Source organism: Lemur catta, chromosome 1, assembly GCF_020740605.2.
Source record: "Lemur catta isolate mLemCat1 chromosome 1, mLemCat1.pri, whole genome shotgun sequence".
In the NCBI taxonomy this organism is placed as follows: Eukaryota; Metazoa; Chordata; class Mammalia; order Primates; family Lemuridae; genus Lemur; species Lemur catta.
In genome coordinates this window covers 280,555,562-280,581,811 of record NC_059128.1, presented here as the reverse complement: position 1 = coordinate 280,581,811, position 26,250 = coordinate 280,555,562, and the positions used below count along the sequence as shown (strand labels likewise).

General features: G+C 44.7%; 1 protein-coding gene and 2 pseudogenes across 1 annotated transcript; 2 read left to right on the top strand and 1 right to left on the bottom strand.

The window, feature by feature from the left end:
* Positions 1 to 303: 303 nt before the first annotated feature.
* On the bottom strand, positions 304 to 15,664 carry GET1 (guided entry of tail-anchored proteins factor 1). The gene is made up of 5 exons (XM_045540694.1): positions 15,423 to 15,664; positions 6,652 to 6,817; positions 5,421 to 5,488; positions 3,980 to 4,094; positions 304 to 2,182 (listed from the first exon to the last, which is right to left on the bottom strand). Exons 1-5 carry the CDS (start codon positions 15,522 to 15,524, stop codon positions 2,109 to 2,111), a joined length of 525 nt encoding a protein of 174 aa, XP_045396650.1. The 5' UTR covers positions 15,525 to 15,664; the 3' UTR covers positions 304 to 2,108.
* A 4,606-nt stretch (positions 15,665 to 20,270) lies between these two features.
* On the top strand, positions 20,271 to 21,209 carry LOC123642822 (annotated as a pseudogene).
* Positions 21,210 to 22,106: 897 nt separating this feature from the next.
* LOC123620643 lies at positions 22,107 to 24,749 on the top strand (annotated as a pseudogene).
* Positions 24,750 to 26,250: the final 1,501 nt, after the last annotated feature.

The following is a 26,250-nucleotide window of genomic DNA, read 5'->3' as shown; positions in this document are numbered from 1 at the left end:
ATAGAAAAAAGCAAAAAGCACAACCATTAACGCAGTAACCCCAGTTCTGTGGAATCACAGGAGACTTGGCTTGCTCCTGTTCTGTGCTTCCCAAGTTAGGTTTTTTTTTTTTTTTTAAAGCAGCAAACAGGTATTACTTTTGTGTGTTTTAGGTATTACCTTTATTTTTTGGGACAAAGTCTCACTATGTTGCCCAGGCTGGTCTTGAATTCCTGTGCTCAAGCAATCCTCCCACCTTGGCCTCCCAAGTAGCTGGGACTAGGTACTTTTATAATTTAAAAATATTTATTTTAAAAGTACATATATCAATATTCATTAGGGCATGGAATATCATGGGAAGAATCACAGGAAACTGATAATAGTGGAAAACTTTGGGAAACTGGATAACAAGACAGTAGCGGGTCAGAAAATGCACTTTTTCCTATATCACCTTCTGGATCTTTTGAATTCAGGACCATGTTTATTTTCTACTTTAAAACAAATACAATTTCTGAAAAACACAACGATATGACATATAAGGGGCATTTAAATTTCCCCTAATCTTCAAAACTATTAATGTATGTGGAAAGAGATAACAGCTGTGAACTATAAATCTTTTCTTCTAGCCACAAGATTTTTCAAAATTCTTGTAATAGCAACTGAAAGAATACATCCTTAGGAGTAAGGATCTCTTCAGGGATACGTTACACTGATTAGTGATCCAAAGCTTCTCCCAGGCATGCGTACCTGGTGCCCAACTGTGTCCTGTCTAACCATCATGTGTGCCTGCAGCTCACTGAAATGGGAGTCAGGCACGGACCTTCCATGTGCTAAATTTCATCTAAGGGACTCTAGACCCTGCAGCTTCCTTGTGCTGCTCCAATCTCCTCCTCGGGTTGGATTCTCATCCTCTGTGGCCAAAATGAATCCTGTGTGGAGAGGAGACACTGGAAGCTGGTGCCCAGGTCCTCCACGCTGCTGCTGCTGCTGCGTTCCCTGCTGTGTCCCTCCTAAAAGCTAAGTAAACTCAGTGCTGGGCGCACTTGCAGCGTCTGTGAGCTTGAGTAGGTGGAACGCAAAACCCACTGTGGTGGGCTTCAGTGTGACAATAAAGGACCACAGCATCTGTCTTCTCATAGTACAGTTAGCCAAAATAATAATGACCTACCTATTAGATCACTAGGGAACCCAAGAAAAAAAGTGTGATTTTTCAAAAACTAATGATGGCATTTAGCTTTACAGTGCTGTGGTTACCCACTTAGTTAATGGCCATTACAGATTGCTCACGGCAAATAAGTGGCTAATCAGGAAGGAAGTCATGCAAGCACTTGCAAAGATTTTAATAAGAAAAAATGTTTTAAATAACAGATTTAGTAGAATTATACTTTATGGGCCAAACAGGTTTCAGTTCAGATTAATTTAATCAGGCTTCTTATTTTATTTTTTAACTTCGTGCCATTCTATAGAGCATAAATAGTAAATGCTTATAAAATACACTTCATTTGAAATGTTTTAAATACATAACACGATTTTCACACAAAACAATGCATTATTGTCTCATGAATACGTTTACAAAACACTGTAATGAGAAATCAACAGTCTTGAATAAGTAGATACTACTATATAAACACTTGACCAACAAATGATTTTAAACAGAGGAAGCAAAAGCACAAGCAATGTCAATTAGTGTTATTCTTTTGTTGTGCTATGTGAGATTGAAAAACAAATTTTCAAATTCTAGTAGTGGTATTAAAATTAAGTTACTTTCTAAACTAGATTAAAATTAGTGCTATGTCTTTAAAATGCTTAAGTTGTTAGAAAATTTTGACTTCCCAGTTGGTGATAGGAGCAAAATATGCCAAGAGTGCAAATCACAAGTGACACATTTCCTGCAGATCTGGGATGATGTTGGTCGGTACACACGTGTCATAAACTGGCCTTTCTGGCCCAATGACAAGTGCGCCGATTCTTATAAAGATCTCACATGAACTCCAAGAACAAACATATTCAACAACAAAAAAGCTGACCTGTACACTTTTGTTTCTTAAAAAAAAAACATAAATAAGATTTTTAACCTAATAAGAGAATATCCATTTTTAAAAGTCTCATAGCCGCATTTATCTTCCTTTTCAGCTGAAAGGATGAAGCACAATGGCCACAACTTTGTTACAGACTAAAATCCAACAGGTAATTCCAACACCACCTGAAAACAAAGAAACCCAACATGTGAGAGCATGCCGGCAGCACTGCCCACGCTGCCTGCCTCTGCTACCTTTAACTTATAGGAAATAAGAGTATTTCAATTGCTTTTGAGCAGTGCGGGGCTAAGAAAGACTAAGTTCATGTTTTGTCACTCTGAAATTGTCAGACTTTCTATAAAGTCACAGGGCTGTGTTCTTTCCTAAGCAGGAGTTACACTGAACAATGGACACTGTTTTGAATTTCCCTTTCCTGCCAGAGAGATGTGCATTACTATTTATGGTATTAACAGATTGTAAGACCACCCTGTAAGACTATTTATTTTTCCTTTCTCAAAGAAGCATTATAAACAAAGCAAGGTTTGCCCACGCCTTTCTTGCACCACTGATAATGGAGAGACACCTTCATCCCCTGTCCAGGAGGACAGGCTGAGAGTGGCCCATGGGCCCTGCTGGATGCTTGGAAGGGTGGCCTGTTGCTCCTCTGGTCAGCAGCGCAAAAGCCCTGGCCTGGGCCCAGCTGTGTCACAGGAAAGGGAAGCAGAAGGGGAGGGGACAAGGGTCATAGCTAAACTGTAAGTCTTTGAAACAGTCATTCCTTGCAACTATGAATTAACCTCCAGCATAATCACAAATTACAGCCAAAGACCGAATGACACAGATGTGTGCTGCAGCATTATCTTTAATAGCCAAACATTAGGACCTAAATAAACATCCTTCATCAGGAAATTAGCAAATTATGACACATCCAAATGAAGAAGAGCTATTGAAAATTCCTTAATAAAGAAGTTTATTGATATGGTGCTAAGGTCTGAATGTTTGTATTTCCCCCCCACCAAATTCATATGTTGAAATCCTAACCACCAGTGATGGGATTAGGAGGTAGAGCCTTCTGGGAGGTGATTAGGTCACCAGGGCACAGCCCTCATGAATGGGATGAGTGTCCCTATAAAAGAGGCCCAAGGGAGCTCGTCCTTGCCTTCCTTCCACCATGTGAGGACATTTCAAGAAGGCACCATCTATGAACCAGAAAATGAGCCCTGATCAGACACCAAATTTGCCAGTGCCTTGATCTTCAACTTCCCAGCCTCCAGAACTGTCAGAAATAAATTCCTGTTGTTTATAAGCTACCCAGTTTATAATATTTCATTATAGGAGTCAGAACAGACTAAGACATGTGGGAACAGGCTTATACTATAAAATAAAAAAGGGGGTATAAAATTGTATGTGCCATATGAACTTATCAAAATAAATGGGGAAAACCTGGAAAAATATACCATAATAGTATAGAAATGGAATGGAAAAAATATGGACAAAAGGGATTATCCATAGCTAATAGGATTAAAAAAAAATTATTCCTCTATTTCTAGTAATTCTATAATGACATGTCCTACTTTTAACATCCAAAAAAGATTATCTTTCAAAAATAAAAGAATGGCCAACAGCAGCAAGTACTGCAGAGAGGCCAACCAGAATAAAGATTGAAAAGACACAGAATTTGGGAACTCCAGGTGGTGTTTCAATAAATGGGGTATCGGACTCTAAGTATTGGTCATGGATTCTGGAAATAGACCTGGGGCTGAATTCCAGCTCCACTCCTTAACATTCTGGTGACACTGGGCAAGTGACTTCTTTAGACCTCAGTTTCTTCACTGCAAGCCCCATGTGAGGCTGAGACACAAAGCCCTGCTCACTAAGCGCATGGTGAGGATGATGCCAGGCTAACTTAATCTTCTACCACACACCTCTGCATAAGCCTATCCATACTCTTCCACCATATTTCCCAGAAAATTAATTCTTACCTGCTACTCTAGTAGGAAAGGCTACCAGGCGGTCTAGTGGGGTTATCCATTTACTTGGCACAACAGCCACAGGGACAGAATAGTACTTCCAAATGAGTGAGATCATCAGAGCAGCCTGGAAAGACATTTCTGGTGAGTGAAAACAACCCATCAGCCGCACAACCAGTAACCACAGAAAGAAAGATGGCGCAGTGCACAAAGACAACGGAGGGAACTCTCCAGACTGAGGACCTCAAGCCTAGCAATCCAGTCCCGGCAGGCAGCAGACACATGTGCGCAGCTACTCACTTCCATTGTTGAAGCCTTGAAATAGACTGTCTAACGAAAGACGAGCTCACAGGGATGTCTGGAACACACTGCTGAAAGAGGGCGAGCCTTCTTATACAAACTGGCATTGGACTGTTTCAGTATGACTAGGTCTATACACAATTTAAATTAGCCGAAAAATTAAGCAAGGTCTCCCTTAACATATTCTTTTCTCACTGAGAATCTCCTTTGAGTAGCCAGACTATATGCGAAATACACCTGACTAGTGACAAAAGCCATCCTCCACTTCAAAGATCCTTGAAAAAATAGCTAATTTTCGAGTGTTAGTGTCAGCACATGTGTAGAAGTGAGCCCTAAGGTACAGATTAACTGACACTTAGTTTTCTGTCCTTTCCCTAGCAGCGCTCCTTCAGCTGTCTTCTGTCCCCTTGCTGGCCTACAAATGCCACTCAAATAAGCAGACCCTAAAAGAGAGCAGCTGGCTTAATTCCTGTGCTGCCTCATATTTAATGACAGTGCCTCAGGATCAATTTCCTTAAATATACCTCAAAACCTGGGCTTTTGGGGGGTTAGCTTGAATCCTTTCCCTCAGGGAAGATCACACATAGTACTAAAACTCACAGGCCATTTAAGGAACCCACTGAAGCATGCCACGGGCACACCCTCAAGGGAGAGGAGGGAGCATTCATTCCCTGGGCAGTCAAACTAGTAAAAATCCCCCAGATAATAAGGATGGGAGCCAATTTCAATGAGAAAAATTGGTCTCTACCTGGAGAGTAGAGCGTGCTGTTTAAACCCAGCAGGTAACAAGTAATGATCAATATTATGAACAATCTTAGAATAAACATCAGTAAATGCTTCTCACCTCATTCCCCCAGGCCCTTAAAACTGCACTGGAATGAAGGCAATATGAAAGACCTCCAAGAAGTTACTTCAGAGTTGAATTGCCAACAAGTCCCAATCTTTAACAGCTCTAATCGAGGAAAAGGCTTTCTTTTAGTCTAATTTTTAAATTCACAGTGTGTGGAGACTTACATGCTGGCAGGACCAAACGACACAGCAGCTTAAGGTGGAAAAACCTGAACTCCCAGCCCTGGCTTCCACAGGCGACAGGCTTCCACAGCCCTGTCACTGCCAACTCTGATGACCCCATGTGACACTATAGTACACTTACTTGCAATATGTAGAAAGCAACACTTATAACCCATTTTATCTTGGCTAGTTGAGCTGTCCGTGCTTTTACTGAAAGGAAAAAAAGGATAAAATAATGTCAGTCCTGAAAAATTAAGAAAATATTCAAGTACACAGAAATGGTATTTTCCATGATAAAATATTTTCTGATTATAAATGGAACAACCGCTCAATATATTTACAAAAGACAAAATAGGATTTTTAAAAAGTCATCTACTATCTCACTATGCTGTTATTTAAAACAGAATCCCAGACTGTGAGATTTAAATAGCTTTAGTTTTGAAAACCCTTAAAACGATTCATCTAAATCAGAGATTCTTTTTACAGTGCAATTACCACTTACTAACAGGACTAAGTATTCCTACTTCCCAGTAACACAGCATGTGAACCCCAGGTGGGAGTCCAGCTTGCCCGGGCTGGACAGGCCCCTGCGCACGCTCTCCTGGCCGTGCAGACAGCTCTCACAGGCACACAGACCGCCCTGTGGAAATGTCTTCACCACAGGAGACTGAACCTTGAAGTCCACACTCCAATAAGGACACTGCTGGCCATTGTCTAGAGAGTAGAACAAAAGCCCCTGGGAATCCACTATAAGATTTTTTTCTCTCAGAGAAGTGAATTTCAAAATGAAAACCTACAATAACAAGTTGCCTCTGAAGAAAATCTAACAGGATCCCAGATGTTTGTGTTCAGAAAGCAAAGGTTCACCAGCAAATAAAGAGAAAATAATAATTATTATTGGGTTTCTTCTAAACAACTTAAAGATTCTATAAACATTTAAAACATCCAAGAAGTAAAGAATATATTATATGAATCTTTATATAAAGACTTTTATATTAATCAGCTCTTATGAAGCTTTCTAAGCTACAACTGACATCAGCATCATGAGGTGGGTTTTTTTTGTTTTTTGGGTTTTTTTTTGTTTTTGTTTTTTTAGTAAGACAGGGTCTTGCTCTGTCACCCAGAATGGAGTGCAGTGGCATGATCACAGGTCACTGCAACCTCCAACTCCCAGGCTCAAGCAATCCTCCTGGCTCAGCCTCCTGAGTAGCTAGGACTACCATGCCTGGCTCGTTCTTTAAATGTTTTGTAGAGACTGAGTTTTGCTGTGTTGCCCAAGCTGGTCTCGAACTCCTGGGCTCAAGCAATCCTCCTGCCTCGGCCTCCCAAAGTGCTGGGTTTACATGAGTGAACCGCAGTGTGCAGCCAAGTACCATGAGTCTTGAGCTTATCCGTCATCTTGTTAATCTTCCTTTCCAGCCTGGCATATCTGGCAAACTCGTCCATCATGTTGACTGTGGAGAGCTCTTGCTTCATGTCCTGGATCTCTGCTCTCATCTGTGACTCCTGCTCTGCGTCCTTCTGCAGCACCCTGGACATCTGGCAGAGTAGACAGTTGGGATCAGTGCTTTGCCACACTGGGTAAAGAGGGAAGTCCCGCAGTCCCCCGTCCAACTTTCTTTCCCAGAGTGTTAACCACTCTGTGACCCGGCCAGCTGCATGTTTTCCCTGCAGGCTTGAACCCAAACTGGGGCCTTAAACATCCCCAGGTGCTGATAAAGAGTTTAGGTCGTTGTTTGAAAACACTCAGAGATTAACCCTGTTGCTAAACATGTACAAACTAGCCCCTGCCTTGAGCCAAATTCCTTAAAACCTCTTCTGAACTCCATAACCCAACCCCTCTGTGGTGTACATACCTAGGTAAATCATCCCTTTCTCTGTCTGTCGTGAGGACTGCTGCAACACTTTGTAAATTCCCCTAATAAATGCTCTGGACTGTCAACCTGATGTTTGTGCTTCTTTCTTTGGAATCCCAGCCGGCCCCAACTCTGGTCAGTTTGGAGCAGTCCTTGAGGGACCTCCCCATCTCACTGCTTTTGAGGCGACTCCAGCACAGGTTGGACCAACAGAACAGGTATACCTTCCTCCAATATCCTATTGCTGCTCCTTCCAACTGGGAAGCTTCCCTTTACCTACACAGCCAGCCTCTGCAGCCTTTTCCTGCTGCCTACAACTACCATACACACACACACACACACAAAAACTCCCTCACATTTGAACTGCTATTCAAACTATATTTTTCCTTTTTCAGATATGTTCATGAACTGCTACAGTATAGATTCATGTGTCTACCACTGTAACTAAAATTGAGATTATAAAATGAAAACGAGTTCCATCACCAGAGCCATCATTCAAGGAAACCTGCATCTTCTTCCCTTCCTGAAGAATTCAGTCCTAGATTAGATGGGGCAGAGCAAGGTGGGGTGCAGCGTGCCAGTGATGAGGTGGTGGCCCAGAGCAAGGTGTCAGAGCCCAAGGACAGCATGGAGGGCCTTCCTAGAGGAGCACCTGGCAAGGGGAGTCAGGGCCAAGCATAGTGGTATAGGAGACCTCAAGAAAGGGCAGCCTTTCTGACACGGGAGGCAGAATCTGAGCGGTGAGGGGCATGGGTGCATATCAGACAGGAGGAAGGAACCCTGCCAAACACAGTGTCAGAGCCCAAGGGGGCTTGGTGGGTAGGAGGGGTTGGCGGTGAAGACAGATTAGTTACAAAGGATTGATCCTATCAAGTAAACATACTGAGAACAAAAGGAGCCAGTCTTCAAACTGTCAGAGAGGTAGAAATATGTGTTGGGAGGGAACCATAATGAATCTTGTGGTGTTGGCTTAAAACCAAAGGTAAGGGTGTGAACTCGTGGTTTCCTACCAACAGAGAAATAAACACTGACGTAAATGTATGTAAAGTGGCGCCCTCCCTGGTACCTGCGGGGGAGGGGCCCTGCGTGTCCCCACAAGGCCCCTCTTGGCCCCTCTTCCCGACACCTGCCAGTGGCGCCCAAGGGACCAGAAGACGCCACCAGGTGGCGCCCGCCAGCCACCGGGGAGGGCCTGGGTCCGGGCCCGCGAGCGTGCCTGGCACCGGGAGGGCTAAGAAAACCTGGGAGGGGCCTCTGGCGACCTGCCCAGAGTGATCATGAACACCCCCAGATCGCAGTCCTGTGGGTAAGATGTAATGAGAACACAGCCCTGCCAGACAGCAGGCCAGCCCGCAGTGGCCGTTCTGCAAAATCCCTGCCCTCTGATACTCGCAAATGACAGTCATGCACGTCGAGGAGAGGCTGAGAAACCCCTCGAGGCTGCAGCAGGCCACGGAGACCTGACAAGCAAACGCAACGCATGGTTCCGATGTGGGTCCTTTTGCTGTAAAGGACGTTATTGGGACACGTGGAAAACCTGAACGGGACCTAAGTACCTGACAGCAGCAAAGTACTTCAAGGCCACATCGTGAACAAGGCCGCAGTTTACACACCAAAGTACCCGGGAATGAGGGGCTCAGGCTGACGGCTTACTTTCAAACAGTTCAGGAAACAAAATCGTTTCTTTGTACTGTACGCATAATTTTTCTTTGTGTTTGTTTCAAAATTTTAAAAATAGATTAATAAAAAGGCTAAGGGGTATAAGAATCTAAAGAGTACCTAGCACACAGCAACGGCACAATAAGTGAGTTTGTCCCCGCGTCCCCCACCCTACACGTGCCCTCCTGCCTGCCGCACGGTAGGACAACTCTTCAGCTAGAGCTGGGAAGCCGAGCCCTGCCAGTCCCCCTGGGGTGCGGCGCCAGCCGAGCGTGCACAAGTTCCCGGGACACCTGCAGAGGTTTCCCCAAGCGCCTGCGCAATGAGGACCTTAGCATGGAGGTAGGATGGGGAGAAGGGAAGATGCCTGCGGGCCTCCTGCAGAGAGTAGAGGTCTTCAAACCCAGCTCTCTCTTTGTGATGCCCCCTGCCTTAGCCAGCTCATTTACCCAGTGCTCTAACTAAAGGAAATATACCCCAGCCTGATCCACCCTAGACAAGGAAGTAGGAATGGACCAAATTCTTTTTTTTTTTTTTTGAGACAGAGTCTCACGGTTGCCCGGGCTAGAGTGCCCTGGCGACAAGCTCACAGCAACCTCAGACTCCTGGGCTTAAGCAATCCTTCTGCTTCAGCCTCCGGAGTAGCTGGGACTATAGGCATGTGCCACCATGCCCAGCTAATTTTTTTTCTATATATATTTTTAGCTGTCCAGATCATTTCTTTTTATTTTTAGTAGAGACGGGGTCTCGCTCTTGCTCAGGCTGGTCTCAAACTCCTGACCTCGAGCGATCCTCCCGCCTCGGCCTCCCAGAGTGCTAGGATTACAGGCCTGAGCCACCGCGCCCGGCCCAAATTCTTAAAAAATTACAGAATCGCCAGGCGTGGTGGCTCACATCTGCAATCCCAACATTTTGGAAGCCAAGGTGGAAGATCGAGGCCAGGAGTTCAAGACCAGCCTACGTAACATAGTGAGACCCCCAACTCTACTGGAGCCCAGGCCTTTGCAGTTGCAGTGAGCTGTTTAACTGCACTCCAGCCTGGGCAACAGAGCAAGACCTGGTCAAGAAAGAAAGAAAGAAAGAAAGAGAGAGAGAGAGAGAGAGAGAGAGAGAGAGAGAGAGACAAAATAAATCACGGAATCATCTTTCAAAAGCAAGAATCTACAGCCACTACTTAAGGATTTTTTGATAATTTCACTGTATGCAAATTACGCCAATAAATCTGATTTTTAAAAGAAGAAAAAAGAGGTGCGAAGACATTCACCGTTATAGAAAATATACAAAACAATTTAAAACTGAAAAGGTCAAAAATGGTTACTCAAGAGTGGAAGGTGAATGAGGGAAGGAGGGTGAACTTCAGATGAGGGGAACTGAAGGCAGCTTTATGGTTAAATCAGACAAATGGTGCTTGAAAAATTGTTACACATTTAAGTACAATAAAAAATATTTGAAAGTGTTTAAGTTTGCCAATATATACCAGTGTTAATCTAAGAGCCACATATAAATAAAATGTTCTAGAATTATGAATTTAAGTGTAAGATTTAATAAGATTTGAATCTAAATATAATGAAAATATTAATTTTTAGGAAACAAAATAAATCTCTGAAGTATTTTTATGAACTCAAAAGCCACCTTCCAGACTATTAAAATTCACAATTGACAGAAACAGATAAGCTGTGTAGGGTACGGCCTTTCAAGGTCTTGGAGTTGATAGGTCCACAAAGAATTCTGAAGCAGAAAATCAGTTTATAAAATTCTTATCAAGATGACTCGGGCGGTGGAGAAGTTCAGAGAGTAAAAAAGGACAGAATCGACCCTCCTGTCTACCCCATCCACGGATGCTGGCCGCCCGCCTGTCTGAGCTTGTAACGACCCCTGCCACAGTCACCCGCAGATCCTGCTCAGGTCCGATGTCCTCTTTGCCAACAGGCAAATGGCTAAGCTTGAACTTGGAGTCAAACTCCTCCTCCAGCAGTAATCACTCACTGCTGACAACTCTCAGGGCCACATCTATGTGGAAATTAACTGATGGCAGGATGACAGCTGCAGCCCATGCCCGTCCCTCCCCGGAATTCAGCGGGCAAGTTTGGGAACCACCAACTCGAGTCACCCGCTCCGGAGTGTCCCTGAACACGGGGATGGAGTCCTCCACTTTGGAAAGAAACTAAAGCCCCTGCAAAGCTCCAGACGCTGAGCAGCCCCAGACGCCACCCCCGGCCCAGCTGAGAAGCAGGCACCTCCCCAGGCCCGCCCTCCGTCCCCCATGCCGGCCCCAGCCCCGGAAGTGAGCGAATCCCATACAGGGGGCCTGGCCTGCGCATGCGCACTCCAGCCCATGACTAACGCAAAAGGTCTCCGTGAGGGTCCAGGGCAGGTCCTGTGACGTGGACTGTGTCATCATCCTCGTGCCTGGCCCACAGTAGGGACCCACTAAGCAACTGCTCTATGAGAATAGAGGAGAATAAGGAAGACGCACACAGAGCCAGGTCATGCAGTGTCCGCCCCTCCGCTCAGTCCCCTAGAAGGAAAGGGAGGTGGCCACTTTTTGGCGCAGGAAGCGAAAGATAATTTCGAAAATGTAGAATCTGAAAATGGCGCACGTCACACAAGCCCAGCAGGGGGCCTGCACGGCGCCCACCGTCTCCACAGAAGTCTGTGGAGGAGGAGCTCCTGGCGCCTGCGCAGTGAAAGTGGCCAGCCTGGACCCTCACACCCCGCCCCCCGCCCGTGCCAGTCCGGGGGCGCCTGCGCAGTGCGCCTCCCCTGCTCCCGCACAGAGCTGGTGCTGGCAGAAGGCCATAGCTAAAGAAAGTCCTGGATCGCCTAGCAAATGAACAAGGCTCTGTCATTCATGAGTTCTGTAACCACCTCGAAGAAAAGAAAGGAGGGGCCCCCTGGAACATTTCAACCACATCAACACCAGGGCCTGGGGTGTCCTTATACCGGCATCCCACTCCCACCCTAGTAGGGCGCCGAGACTGCCTTCTCCCAGGACCTTGCAAGGCTTTGCTGATACTTCTGATACTTCAGACTTGCTAAAGGGCCTCATGCCAAGAGACCAGTGAGGCCTTGACTAATGGGATGGGTGCACTCCTTCCCTAGCTTCTGGCTGGACAGAAGTTTCAGAAACACCCTAGAGGGGGTTATAATCTTAAGTACATTAGCACAGCCCCATCCACAGCACTGTATTCCCAATCCAACTTTCTGTTTCTTGTCATGACTCACCCACTTGATTCCTCAAATCTGAGGCTGCGAAGGAGCAGCATTTTACCCTCCCCAGGACCAGTGCACTCCTTACAGCTTTTCACAGGCCCTCACCACAAACCCAGTGACCAGGCAAAACAGATCTCTTTATTACTTTTCCCTGTTTCAAACACCAACTACCGGGGCTATACGCTGCTAGGATAATTATGATAACCTTTTGGACCTGGCTAACAGCCAATGTCACAACCAAGGGGAAATGGGCTGTTCTGAAACAGAGTCTCACTCTATTGCCCCAGCCGGATTGCAAGGGAAATGGGTGTTTAGGAAAGCTAACGGGTTTGAGGTTAGAGAGGCTATACAGCCTGAAGGGGGCGGCATAGGATGTGGACACAGGCCCAAGAAAAAGCCGAGTGCTTCTTTTACTAAATGATGAATAGCCACCCCTATAGGGCACAAGCCTCGCGCATATCTAGACTGTAGCTATAACCTCCTGTGACAGTGGGCTAGCTGCATAGGAGCGGTCTGGTGTAGGTTTGGGGGTGGAGCCTGAGATGATGACAGGCCTTATTTATAGCTACTGCCATACCCCAAACACACACTCCTCACTCCCTATGAGCTACTGAGAAATTAAGAACAATTCAGAAAGGAAGACAACACCAACACAGCCTCTTTGAGCAAATGAGACGAGTTTCCTATAGTTGCAACATGAGGTAAAATGCAATGAGCATACATAGAAGAATGCAGGTGATATTGCAAGAAAGATACACAGGCAACTTAAAAAATGAGAGAAAATATTTGCAAATCATATATTAATAAAAGAGGTTAATATCCAGAATACATAAAGAACTCCTAACTCAACAGTAAAAACCAAACAACTGGATTTAAAAAGGAGACAATGGACTTAATTAGACATTTCTCCAAAGCAGATATACAGATTGCCATAAGCACATGAAAACATGCTCAACATCACTAATTATTAGGGAAATGCAAATCTAAACTAAATGAAGATACTGCTCCACACTCATTAGGTTGGCTGTTATTAAAAAAATAAAACAGGTCAGGCGCGGTGGCTCACGCCTGTAATCCTAGCACTCTGGGAGGCCGAGGCGGGTAGATTGGGCTCGAGGTCAGGAGTTCAAGACCAGCCTGAGCAAGAGCGAGACCCCCCGTCTCTACTAAAAACAGAAAGAAATTATCTGGCCAACTAAAAATATATATAAAAAGAAAAAATTAGCCGGGCATGGTGGCGCATGCCTGTAGTCCCAGCTACCTGGGAGGTTGAGGCAGTAGGATAGCTTGAGCCCAGGAGTTTGAGGTTGCTGTGAGCTAGGCTGACGCCATGGCACTCACTCTAGCCCGGGCAACAAAGCGAGACTCTGTCTCAAAAAAAAAAAAAAAAAACAGAAAATAACAAGCATTGGACAATGTGGAGCAATTGGAACCCTTGTGTGTTGCTGGTAGAAATGTAAAATGGTGTAGCCACTGTGAAAAACAGTATGGTGGTTTCTCAAAAAAATTATAGAATCACCATATGATCCAGCAATTCCACTTCTGGGTATATACCCAAAATAATTGAAAGCAGAGACTCGAACAGATACTCGTACATCAATGTTTTAGCAGCACTGTCTACAACAGTCAAAAGGTGGGGCTGGGCGCGGTGGCTCCTGCCTGTAATCCTAGCCCTCTGGGAGGCCGAGGCGGGTGGATCGCTCGAGGTCAGGAGCTCGAGACCAGCCTGAGCGAGACCCTGTCTCTACTAAAAAAAATAGAAATAAATTATCTGGCCAACTAAAAATATATATAGAAAAAATTAGCCGGGCATGGTGGCGCATGCCTGTAGTCCCAGCTACTTGGGAGGCTGAGGCAGTAGGATCGCTTAAGCCCAGGAGTTTGAGGTTGCTGTGAGCTAGGCTGACGTCATGGCACTGTAGCCTGGCCAAGAGAGCGAGACTCTGTCTCAAAAAAAATAAAAAAATAAAAAAAGGTGGGAACAACCCAAGTGTCCACAGACAGATGAAAGGATAAACAAAATGTGGTACATACATACAATAGCCTATTATTCAGCCTTAAAAAAGAAGGGAATTCTGACATATGCAACAACATGGATGAACCTTGACAATATTATGCTAGGTGAAATAAGTGAGACATAAAAAGACAAACACTGTATGATTCCACTTATATGAGGTCCCTAAAGTAGTCAAATTCATACAGAAAGTAGAATGGTGGTTGCCAGGGGCTGAGGGAGGGAGGAGTAGAGAGTTACTGTTTAATTGGTACAGAGTTTGAGTTGGGCAAGAAGAAAAAGTTCTGGGATGGTTATGGTTGCACAACAATGTGAATGTCCTTAATGCCATTGAACTGCACACCTAAAAACGGTTAAGATGATAAATTTTATGTTATGTATATTTTACAATGAAAAAGAAGAAAGATGGGCAGGGGCCAGCTCTTCAAGAGTCGTTTATGCAATGCTAAGGACCTGGGACATTATCTTAAAGACTAGACCGCACGAGGAAAAGATTCTGAAGAGGGAGAGGGAGGTAAAAGAGAAGTCCCCACGCCTCAAGACAATGGGGATAAAGGGCTTTGAACAAAACAGGCAGTCAATGCTACTGGTAGAATAAAGCAGAAGCCCTGCTTAGTCTTAAATACACTACCACCTCAATTTGTATTAGGAGAGAAAAGCAAGAACTGTTTTCCAGGACAACGTTACAACACATGCACGCAATCTTTGAAGACTGAGCCATACAGCTCCTCATTCCTGCAGAGGGTGTCCTTCTCCACGGACAGCTCCTGACGTTCCCAGCCCACCCCACCACGCTCCGTCCAGTTTGCCACCAAATCCATATTCACGAATCCCTATTCACTGCCTAGGCAAAATGCCCGGCAAAAACAGAGTGCTCCCCAGAGTTTGTCAGTCTCTTGGATACAGAAAGCATCACACTGCACTGAGATTCTCTCTCTACACCTGTCTCCCCACCCCAAGAATGTGGGCTCCTGCACCCTGGGATCCGTCTCTCCGGGACATGGCACAGTGGACACTGCACGCGATGTCTCCGGGAAACCCTGGTCCCCTAGCAGCCAAGGGCTGCTCGAAGGCCCCCGGCGTCCAGGGGTGAACGGAAATGAGTGAGGCTGGCCGCGGGGCACTGAGACCTCCCAGTCTGAAGCACGCCGCCGCCACCCACAGCCGGAAGATTCCTGCGAGGTGGAAGCGTGGCCAATACTGCCAGGTATTTCTTCGCCCCCTGCTACCCCCAAGAATTCAGAGAGTCGGATTTGGGGGTAAAGCTTTGCAGCTTTTACACGCTAGCAACTACCTCAAAAAAACTCTTAGAACAGACCAAGACGCTAACGCGGCCTGAGACCCCTGTGTCTACGCCAGACCCGCCGGGGGACCCCAGCACCGGCCCCTGGAAGGTACTTACGAAGGAGGAGAAGGACGGCAGGAGGATCCTAAGGACATTGCACCCAAACACGAAGCTGAGTACCAGCAGCCACGCCCAGCGGTCGGCCTCGGCCGCGCTCATTCCGGACGCTCCTGGCAGCGCCTACACACCTACTACAGCGCCATGGGTACCACACCGGAGGCCGCCCCCGCGCCTGCGCAGTAGGCGCCAGCGGCTCCACGGAGACGGGCCGACGCGCCTGCGCACTGCGCCGCTCCCGCGGGGAGGCGGGGCCATCTTTCCCTCGCCGTCCAGGTGAAGCGGTTAACGCGTTACAGCGTCTTCCTTGGCCTTCCGGGCTTCCCTAGTCGCGCCCACGCGAATATCCCCGCGGAACCAGTTTTCCAAACCGTGGGGTGGGTACGAGTCCCGCCGGCTCTCCAGATTTGTCATATCTGCAAACCATTTGTGTTGTTACTTAATTAGAATTTTATTTAAGTTGATTCAGTTTTATCCCTAAATAAGTTTATTTTAAAATAAACCCTTCCATAAATAGAAAACTACCGTAATTATAGCACCAGGTAATTAATTGTAAAAAGAAATGTTTTCTAAGCAGTTTTCATATGTAAAATGTCTTTACATTTCGAAACTAAACATGGCAGTAGAGCTAAACAATTTATACAACTATATACCTGAAAAATAAGTTTATTAGTCAGAAGGTGTTGTTTACAATTGTCAACCTAAAAATGAAAAGGTCAGAATCTAGTTTAAAGAGAATGTATTCAAGTGCAAAGGTTGAGGATGGCCACTCAGCACAGATTCCAAAGAATGGAAAACAGTGTTCTGAAATGTGTAAGTTTGGGATGCTTAACATAAACAAAGTTTAGGGAAGCTTAACAGAATTTCAGCATTTTTATCTATAAGGCTTAATGCATAGTAGTTACAATGATCTGATTAGCTGAGGTAGTCTTTTTCTTTCTGGAAAGATATATTTAACATTCCGCACTGAAGATGTAACAGTCATGTGGTCTTTTGAGCCATCTGACCTGGGTTAGGTACAGGGCAATAAAGGAGGCAGTTAATCTACAACAAAGATCAGTGATTAGAAGGGAAGGAGGTCAGGTCTCTGGTCTTTCCTAGTCATTTACAGAACAACAATAAAGAAGAGAGTTAATCTATAATCTAAGAAGCAGAAGTTGCAAACATGTTATGTAACTCAGTCTCCAGGGTTTAACTCCTCCCTTGGCATAATAAATTTAGAGGGTCCTGAAATTTTATTTTCTTTTCCACAGACAGCCTATAATTAAAGAGTTAACCTGAATTTAGGCAAAGATTAGGTTTTACAACAAAAGAATCTCAACTCAAATTTATGTATATAGGAGATAAAGCAAAAGATGTTTAGCTGTCTCTTCTGCCATGGCTGGATTCTGAGAACTAATTCCTAATCAAAATGATGCAAGATCATTACACATGATATGCATGTATCAAAGTATCACATTACCCATTTAAGATGAACTTGGAGTGCATGGAAAAAAATATATATCACATGTACCCTATAAATATGTATAGTTATCATGTATCAGCTAAAAAAATGATGCAAGAATCTGTGGTTCTACAAATTTCTATTTCAACAAACCGTGTGAAGTGAAGCTGTTTCGTAACTGTGGAGTGAGTTGTTTCCATGAAAGGGCTTCTTGGCCAATAGCTGACTGCAGAACTGACCAAAACAAAGAACTGGAACTTGCCTCTGCTCCAAAGCCTTCCTTTCCAGCCAGATCACCCAAAACTACAGCCAGACTCCTGGATCCTCTACTCACTGGAGATTTAGATAGATTTAGAAAGGAGAAACTGCCTCTTAAAAAATATGACAACCCCTACGCCACCCCATCCCTCTCACCCACGCCCAGTCTCTGCCTTTCTGGCTGAGAAGGAGAGTATCAGCTGTTCCCCCCACCGCCACACCACACCCCACTGCCACATGTCCTCAGAGGAAGGATCACTCAATTATGGGTGCAGCAATATCTGACAAAAAACACTAGAGAATGTCCTTTACTGTGGAGAAGTCGTGAGAGAGAAACAGCAGGACCTGGGCTTCAGAGGCAACCCAATTTGAATAACTCAGCTCTCTCCTGTTGCTTCCTTTGGGCAGCACCCAAAAAAAGGCACCAACAATTGAAGGCTGAATTCTTCTATTAACCTGTATAAAGGGAATATGGAAACCAGGATATTTCAGTATGAATCAATCTAGATCTAGTACAGGTTAAGACGAAAATGAAGCACACAAGACTGTTTCTTCCCTTTTTTTTTTTTTTTTTTTTCTTTTTTTGCCTCTCCTCCATACCCTTCTTCTCCAGGCTATTTCTTGTTTTTGTTTTGTTTTTAGAGACAGAGTCTCACTCTGTTGCCCAGGCTGGAGAGCAATGGTGTGATCATAGCTCACTGCAGCCTTGAACTCCTGGCCTCAACTGATCCGCCCACTCAGCCTCCCAAAGTGCTGGGATTACAGATAGGAACCACTGCACTGCACCCAGCCCAAGACTATTTCTTCATGCTGCTGTAACAAATTACCACAAACTTGGTGGCTTAAAATAACACAAATTTATCTTACAGTTCTGGAGATCAGGTATCTGAAATGGGTCTTAGTGGGCTAAAAATAAAAGTGTTGACAAGGTTGCCTTCCTTCGGGAGATGCCAGGGAGTATTCATTTCCTTGCTTTTCCACCTTCTAGAGCTGGTCTGTGGCCCTCTTCCATCTTCAAACACAGCAGTCACACCGCTCTGACCTCTGTTTCCATTGTCACATCTTCTCTGACTCTCGGGCTTCCTTCTTTCACTCTATAAGAACCTTTGTGATTAAACTGGCTCCATGTGGCTAAACCAGGATAATCTCCCCATGTAAATTTTTTAATTTAATCACACCTGCTAAGTCCATTTGCCATGAAAAGTAACATATTTGCAGGTTCTGGGGATTAGGATGTGGACATTCAGTGGTGCAGGACATTATTTTGCCTACTGTAAATACCAGCATCTTTGTGAAAATCAACCAAGATGACAGCAAGAGCAACTCCACAAGCAAGAAGGCTGTTACCAGTTCATTAGTGAACTCAGTGTTGAATGTCAGAGGGAGGCCATGCACTTCTAAGCACCAGTGGCCAAAATAACATCAGATGAATTCAATAACTGTTAGATGAGTGAAGGCTCATGCCGCACCTCAGCCTGACCTGAGAAACAGGGGACATGGAGCACATGCCAGAGATTCGGGAGTCTCTAAAAAAAAAGTTCAAATGGGGTGCCTGTAATCCTAGCACTCTGGGAGGCCAAGGCGGGAGAATCAATTGAGGTTGGGAGTTTGACACCAGCCTGAGCATAGAGCAAGACCCCATCTCTACTAAAAATAGAAAAAATTAGCCAGGTGACTAAAAATAGGAAAAAAAATGAGCTGGGCATGGTGGCACGCGCCTATAGTTCCAGCTACTAGGGAGGCTGAGGCAGGAGGATCATTTGAGCCCAGGAGTTTGAGGTTGCAGTGAGCTCTCTAACCACCAAAAAAAAAAAAGCCATCAAAGGTGAAACAGTCCTGTGTCCAGATGAACAAAACCTAACTTTAGTCAATTTATTAGTAATAATTCCAACATTCCAAGGATTAGATTTAAAGGTGGTTCAATAAAGTGAAATTCAGTAGAATGTTTATAAACCTTGGGAAGATTAAAAATGAAATTTGGGGTAGGGCACAGTGGCTCATGCCTATGATCCTAACACTCTGGGAGGCCGAGGCAGGCGGATCCTTTGAGTTCAGGAGTTCGAGACCAGCCTGAGCAAGAGCAAGACCCCATCTCTACTAAAAATAGAAAGAAATTATATGGACAGCTAAAAATATATATAAAAAAATTAGCCAGGCATGGTGGTGCATGCCTGTAGTCCCAGCTACTCGGAAGGCTGAGGCAGGAGGATTGCTTGAGCCCAGGAGTTTGAGGTTGCTGTGACCTAGGCTGATGCCACCACACTCTAGCCCAGGCAACAGACTGAGACTCTGTCTCAAAAAAAAAAAAAAAATGAAATTTGGGATCAGTAAGCAATTCCTAGACCTGTTAGTTACCCTTATGCTAATTTGAGTGATATGCACAGCAATCATGTAGTAGTAAATTAAGGCAAAATGAGGGCCAACCATTTGGAGTAGCACATATTTGGAAAAAAAATAGTGCTTGAATTACATAATAATTACAATGAGAAAAACAATCCATAGACTATGGCCTATGACATTATGGTCTACCTTGAATAATCACAGTTGTTCACTGATTTGAAAACAGAGCCAGCCACACTGCTTATTCTGAAGAATATAATTCCCAAAGGGAAAAAAGATCTTTACACAAACTTTAGAAGGTCTATTAGAAGAAGAGCTATAACTATTTTTAGAGGCAGACAGTGAATGCAGAAGTACTCTATTCTTTAACTAAAGACTTGAGTCAAGTTTAGCAGTGAAAGAAGAAAAAGAATATGGCAGGTTCAAGTTGCTGCCAATACTATCCACCTATCACACTAGACTGTCAAGTTTTAAAAAAAAGCTTTATCCTTATTTGCCATTCTTACATCTTCTTTGATGAAATATCTGCTCAAACCTTTGCTCCTTTCTTTACTGAGTTATTATCTTATTATATAATAGTTTTGAGTTTATTCTGAATACAAATCCTTTATCTGCAATATGTTTTGCAAATGTTTTCTCCCAGTCTATGCATTGTCTTTTCATTCTCTTAAAAGTATCCTTTGGAGAGTCCCAGAGTCCGAGGAAGAAAAGCTAGCCTTCCTCAAGAGAGCCTGATAGGGAGTCATGCCTCCCTCCTCCCTAGCTGCCCTGGGGCTGCCTTGTCCTTCTTGTGCAGGAGCTGTTGAATGTCAGGAATGGAAGCCAATGTGACTTACTACCCCAATCTGACAAAACAAGCCACATCGTGCTGCTTGAAGTATAGTGAGAAGAATGAAGACCAACCTACCCTTGAGGCCATGTCTCCAGGCATCTTTTGAGACCTTGCCCAACATCTCTGACCGGAGTTGGAGAGATGCATCCCCAGTCCCTGCCCTGGCTGACACTGGGTGCATTGCTGTGGATGGAAAGGAGACATATGTGCGGGCCAGGAGTGATACACACCCCTGCAGCCCAGCTCTCTGATTGTCATGCAGCACAATGCCTCAGTGCCCAACTCGTGAGTCCTAGGAGAGTCTCCTGGCCCTGAAGAAGCCAGCCCTGCCAGCCCTAAGCCGCACCACTGAGCTGCAGGATGAGCTCAGCCGCCTGTGCAGCTAGATTGCCAAGACAGTGGCAGCTGATGCAGCTTCGGCTTCACTAGTGCCAGATTTCTTATCTGCAGGAAGTTCTAATGTCTCTTCTCCCCTACCTTGTTTGGATCTTCATCTTCCTTCCATTCTAGCACTTCCTTTGTCATTAGTGACATCACCGAAGAGACAAAGGTAGAGGTCCCCGAGCTTGCATCAGTCAGGCCCCTGCTTCGTTCTGCCAGGCCTGAGTGTTAACAAACCAGAACACACAGCTACCTGCAGCTCACCTGAAGAGAACGACGGCATCTCTCTGTCCAAGGCCAGGAGCTGTGCAGACATGATCGGTATCCTGAAGGACTTTCACTGGATGAAAGAGCCAAGATATGAACTGGAGTTTACTGAAGGAAGAGGACCACACTGCTCTTCTCCAAGGCCCTAAGAAGGAAGTTTGCCCTAAAGGAAGAAGCTGTCAGTAGAAAAGGAAACCGACAGCACTCAGCTCTGTAAACTCAGTCCCATGCTCCTGGAATTCTTTCGGTAGCTGTCTTCCTCACTGCTGGCGTTTCTGCCTTTCTAGGAGAAATCTTCTGCAATGGTTTTGCTGACTAGTTAAAGCTTGGGCTGAAAGAGAAGAGCTACATTATATTTTCTATACTTCAAACCCTAGTAGGGTATGTTGTTTGACCTGAGACATTTGTTGTGGGTAATTGTAAAGAATGGAATGTCTCAGTTTAAAGGTAAGATAGAAGTTGTTTCTGGTTTTTCTTTGCCTCTATGTGAAAATAGGTCCTAAATGAATGACTTATTTACTGCATTAGACCCCATAACTGGTCTCACCAGACACTGCCCAGCTGTCACTCACTCTCAGTGGCTTCCTTGCGGCACAGCAAGCTGAGGGGAAGGAGCTATTAATATATAAATGTTTACATGTTCACAGAGCAGGGAAAATCTTATGCTGCTCCACCATAACCCTACACCGGTGTCCAGCAATCGCCCTCTCCCCTTCCCTGTCTAGATGCACAGGTCCAGCCACTGAACCAGTTGACACTGGGCTATTTTTTTCTTTTATTCATTTTTTAAAAAACTTGTTGAGGGAGCTGTTTTTTTCTTGAACATATTTTATCATACTGAACAATCAAATCTACCCTCCAAGGCCCTGGGGCCTCATCAGCTCCACTGATTAAAAACTTTTCTCTTCCACGGAAAGAGAAACGGGAAGGAAAGAACAGAGCATCTTTCTTCCAGGCCCTTGACTGCTCCTTGAGGACTCGAGGTTTGTACCCACCACGCCCTGCATGACTCAGATGCCTGCAGCCTCCTTCTCTATGGTGTGTGCACAATGTGTGTTTGGGCAGAAGCACTGCCTGACATTAAAGGAGGGATTTGGAATGATTAAAATAGTATTAAATAAAAGAAAGTGCAGATCAGTGGTTGCCTGGGGCTGGGGGTGTGATGAAGATTGGCCATGCGTGGACAGGAGGGTTCTTTTCCGGGTAATTTAAATGGTCTAAACTGGACTGTGGGCTGGGCGCAGTGGCTCATGCCTATAATCCTAGCACTGTGGAAGGACCGCTTGAGCTCAGGAGTTCAAGACCAGCCTGAGCAAGAGTGGGACCCCACCTCTACTAAAAATAGAAAAAATTAGCTGGGTGTGGTGGCACGCACCTGTAGTCCCAGCTACTCGGGAGGCTGAGGCAGGAGGATTGCTTGAGCCCAGGAGTTTGAGGTTGCAGTGAATTACGATGATGCCACTGCACTCTAGTCCAGGCAACACAGCAAGACCCTGTCTCAAACACACACACACACAAACTAGATTGTGGTGATGGTTGCACAACCTTGTAGATTTACTAAGAATCACTGAATTTTACACTGAAAGCAAGTTTTATGCAATAGTGTGGTGGAGAGAGTACTTCTAAAAAATACCCATACCCAGTGTTCACCCCCAGAGCTAAGCTCAATTGTTCTACAGTGAGGCCCAGGCATCAGTGGTTTTAAAGTTGAGAACCACCGGGCTAGATAATCACGTCCCCTTCAAGCCTAATGCTCTTGGTATGTAAGTTACATCCTATAAACCCATTACAAAAAAAGAATATAATAAATCTATAGGATTGATACAGAAAAAAAAATAATACTTTGGAGGCCAGATGCGGTGGCTCACACCTGTAATCCTAGCACTCTGGGAGGCCTAGGCAGGAGGATCGCTTGGGCTGAGGAGTTCAAGACCAGCCCGAGCAAGAGCGAGACCCCATCTCTACTAAAAGGAGAAAAAATTAGCCGGGCGTTGTGGCACGTGCCTGTAGTTCCAGCTACTCGGGAGGCTGAGGCAAGAGAACAGCTTGAGCCCAGGAGTTTGAGGTTGCTGTGAGCTGGGCTGACGCCATGGCACTCTAGCCCAAGTAACAGAGCGAGACTCTGTCTCAAAAAAAAAAAAAATACTTTGGTAAGTAAAAAAGGGCTACAGTCTAGTGTTACACGTGATGCCATTTTATGAGTAATAACACCAATATTGACCATTTACTGAGGACTTACTATAAGTCAAGCACAATGTTAATAACTTTATTTTACCATGAGCCCGTATGAGTTATCTATTTTCACTTTACAAATAAAGGAATCAAGGTTTAGGGCCTGTGGCCTGTTTTCAGGAGGAAGCCCAGGGCATGAAGCGAGCTGGTGGATCCTTAAAGAACCCAGCCAGGCCAGGAGTGGTGGCTCAGGCCTGTAATCCCAGCGCTTTGGGAGGCCCAGGTGGGAGAATCACGTGAGCCCAGGAGTTCAAGGTTACAGCGAGCTATGATCGTGCCACTGAACAACAAGCAAGACCCCATCTCTTAAAAAAAAAAGAAAAAGAAAAGAACCCAGCAAACCAGGAGTGGACAGGGCTGAGCTGTGAGGATTGTGGGCCCAAGAACCACGTCTACACAGGAATCCTTTAACCCGGACAGTTATGAGTTGAACAGGAGCTTCCAACTAACCAGATTCACTGAACTGAAGGGCACACACAGGTTACAAAGTGCCCCAAGGTGTCCTGCAGAAATTGCTAGAACCCTTATAAGAGAACCACTTCCAAGATATGCAGTTTCTGGAAGCCGTTATGCCCAGGCTTAGCATTGGAGTGGACACTTGTGTCATCCCTTTGAGGCCTGATGGCCTTTCCTTGGTTGACACCACAGATTACACGTATCCTATCGTAGACGACCCGCACCTGCTGGGCAGGATAGCATGTGCCAGTGTTCTCAGTGACCTCTACACAATGGGAGTCACAGAATGTGACAATATGCCAAGGTTCGTTGGGGTCAGTAATAAAATCCCTGACAGAGAAGGGGATGCATTGTGCCCCTGGTTATACAGGGTTCTAAAGATGCAGCAGAGGAAACAAGGACATCTGTAACAGGCGGCCAGAGAGTACTAAACCCAGGATTGTTTTAGGGAGGAGTCTCTGCAGCTGTCTGCCAGCCCAGTGAATTTATCATGCCAGATAATGCAGGTGATGCAGTGCCAGGGACATGCTGGTGTTGACGAAACCCCTGGGGACATAAGTCCCAGTTGCTGTGCACCAGGAGCTGGATATGCCTGAAAAATGAATAAAATTAAGCTTGTAGTGTTCACCCAAGAAGATGTAGAATTAACATGCCAAGAAGCAATGATGACTGTGGCGGGGCTCAACAGAAGAGCTGCAGGACGCATGCACACGTTCAACGCCCGTGAGGCCATCGACATCACAGGCTTTGGAATTTGGGGCCAGGCAGAGAACCAAGCCAAGCAGCAGAGGAAGGAGGTGTTTGTGATTTACAGCCTGTGCTGGCCAAGGTGGCTGCTGTGAGCAAGGCCGTGGAAACATGCTCGGCCTCATGCACGGACCCGCCTGGAGACATCAGGAGGCCTTCGGATCTGTTCACCATGTGAGCAAGCAACCCTGTTCTGTGCAGAGATAAAGTCCCTCATGGTGAAGGTCACAAAGCATGGATTATTGGGATTGTAGAGAAGGGCAACTATACAGCTAGAATCATAGACAAACCCTGGATTATCGAAGCTGCACTACAAGTGGCCACTCAAAATGTGAATCATGCACCTGGACCCACTTCTTCATCTACATAGAAATAGCTGTTTTTAAATAGACCTATTCCCTTTATGATCACTTCAATTAAAGACCGTAAACCACAATAAAAATCTGTCATGTGTCTACACATCTGGTGACCTTGTGAGTGGATACAATTAATAAAATAAAATCTATTATCTTTTTATCCTGTTACAATAACTGAAGATGCACTTAATCTTGAGGCAGCTTCTGAGTTGAGAATTATGCTGTTACCCAGTACTGCTGATTCATTTGGAATCTTTAGATACTTATCTCTTGCCCCATAGCACAGACATAGCACAGACATTACCAAGAGTAGTGTCACATGGCAGTTTTGTGTTGTTTCATTTTATGTATATTTATCATATAAGTCTGGTCTTTTCTTAAGTATCTTGAATAGTATTCTGGAAAGACAGCATTGGTAAATGTCACATGACAGTATCCCAGTAGTAAGAGGATTGCACGGTTTCTTCAAGTCTTCAATTTGCAAAGCCTGGTCTTGTCATTCAAGATTATCTTGAACTCAGGGCATTGTCCAGTCGTGCATTCGATTCAACAAGGTAAATGCTTGGCCAGGTGCGGTGGCTCACGCCTGTAATCCTAGCACTCTGGGAGGCCGAGGTGGGAGGATCGTTTGAGCTCAGGAGTTCGAGACCAGCCTGAGCAAGAGCGAGACTCCATCTCTACTAAAAATAGAAAGAAATGATCTGGGCAGCTAAAATTATATATAGAAAAAAATTAGCCAGGCATGGTGGTGCATGCCTGTAGTCCCAGCTACTCGGGAGGCTGAGGCAGAAGGATTGCTTGAGCCCAGGAGTTTGAGGTTGCTGTGAGCTTGACACCATGGCACTCTAGCCCAGGCAACAGAGTGAGACTCTGTCTCAAAAAAAAAAAAAAATAAATAAATAAATAAAATAAATTAAAAAAAAAAACAAGGCAAGTGCTTCACTGTACGTGTAAAGCACTTTGAATACAAAAAAAAAATCGTATTTCTTTTTTTATAGCCTTTCTGGTATTTACAGTAATACCATTAACTGTTTTCTTTATTGACAGCAAAAATGGATACTTTTTACAATGTAATTAGATGTTCTATTGTGCAACAAAGAATTGCCTTCCGAAAGGGGATTCATGTAGAATACTCATTTATAATTTAATATATAATTAACTATAATTATATATTTTTTAAAATAATAATAAAGACTGTTCTGTGGATGGTAGTGTTTAATGCATTTTATATTTTATATAGTGATTTCAGGCCTCCTGTTTTCTTAAAATCAGCAGCTATTAGCCTAATTCTCAGCTTTATTTTCTTTGTGCCAGTACTTTTTTGTGGACACTTTTTGTGATCTTTGTTAAAAATCTGCATTGCCAACATTGCCACTCAAACTTGTTATCAAATAAATATTTAATTTTTTAAATTGCTCTTGTTAAAAGAAATCAAGGTTTAGAGAGTAATTTACTCAAGGTCACACAAAGTAGTAAATTCAGGACATAAACCTAGGTCCTTCCAAGTCCAATATG

Excerpts from the sequence above, each read along its gene's own strand:
- GET1 (XM_045540694.1), bottom strand. The coding sequence starts at position 15,524 with ATGAGCGCGGCCGAGGCCGACCGCTGGGCGTGGCTGCTGGTACTCAGC. Across the intron at positions 4,095-5,420 it reads TTGCTTTCTACATATTGCAA|GCTGCTCTGATGATCTCACT; the intron begins GTAAGTGTACTA and ends ATGTCTTTCCAG. Across the intron at positions 2,183-3,979 it reads CTTTCCTACTAGAGTAGCAG|GTGGTGTTGGAATTACCTGT; the intron begins GTAAGAATTAAT and ends CTTTGTTTTCAG.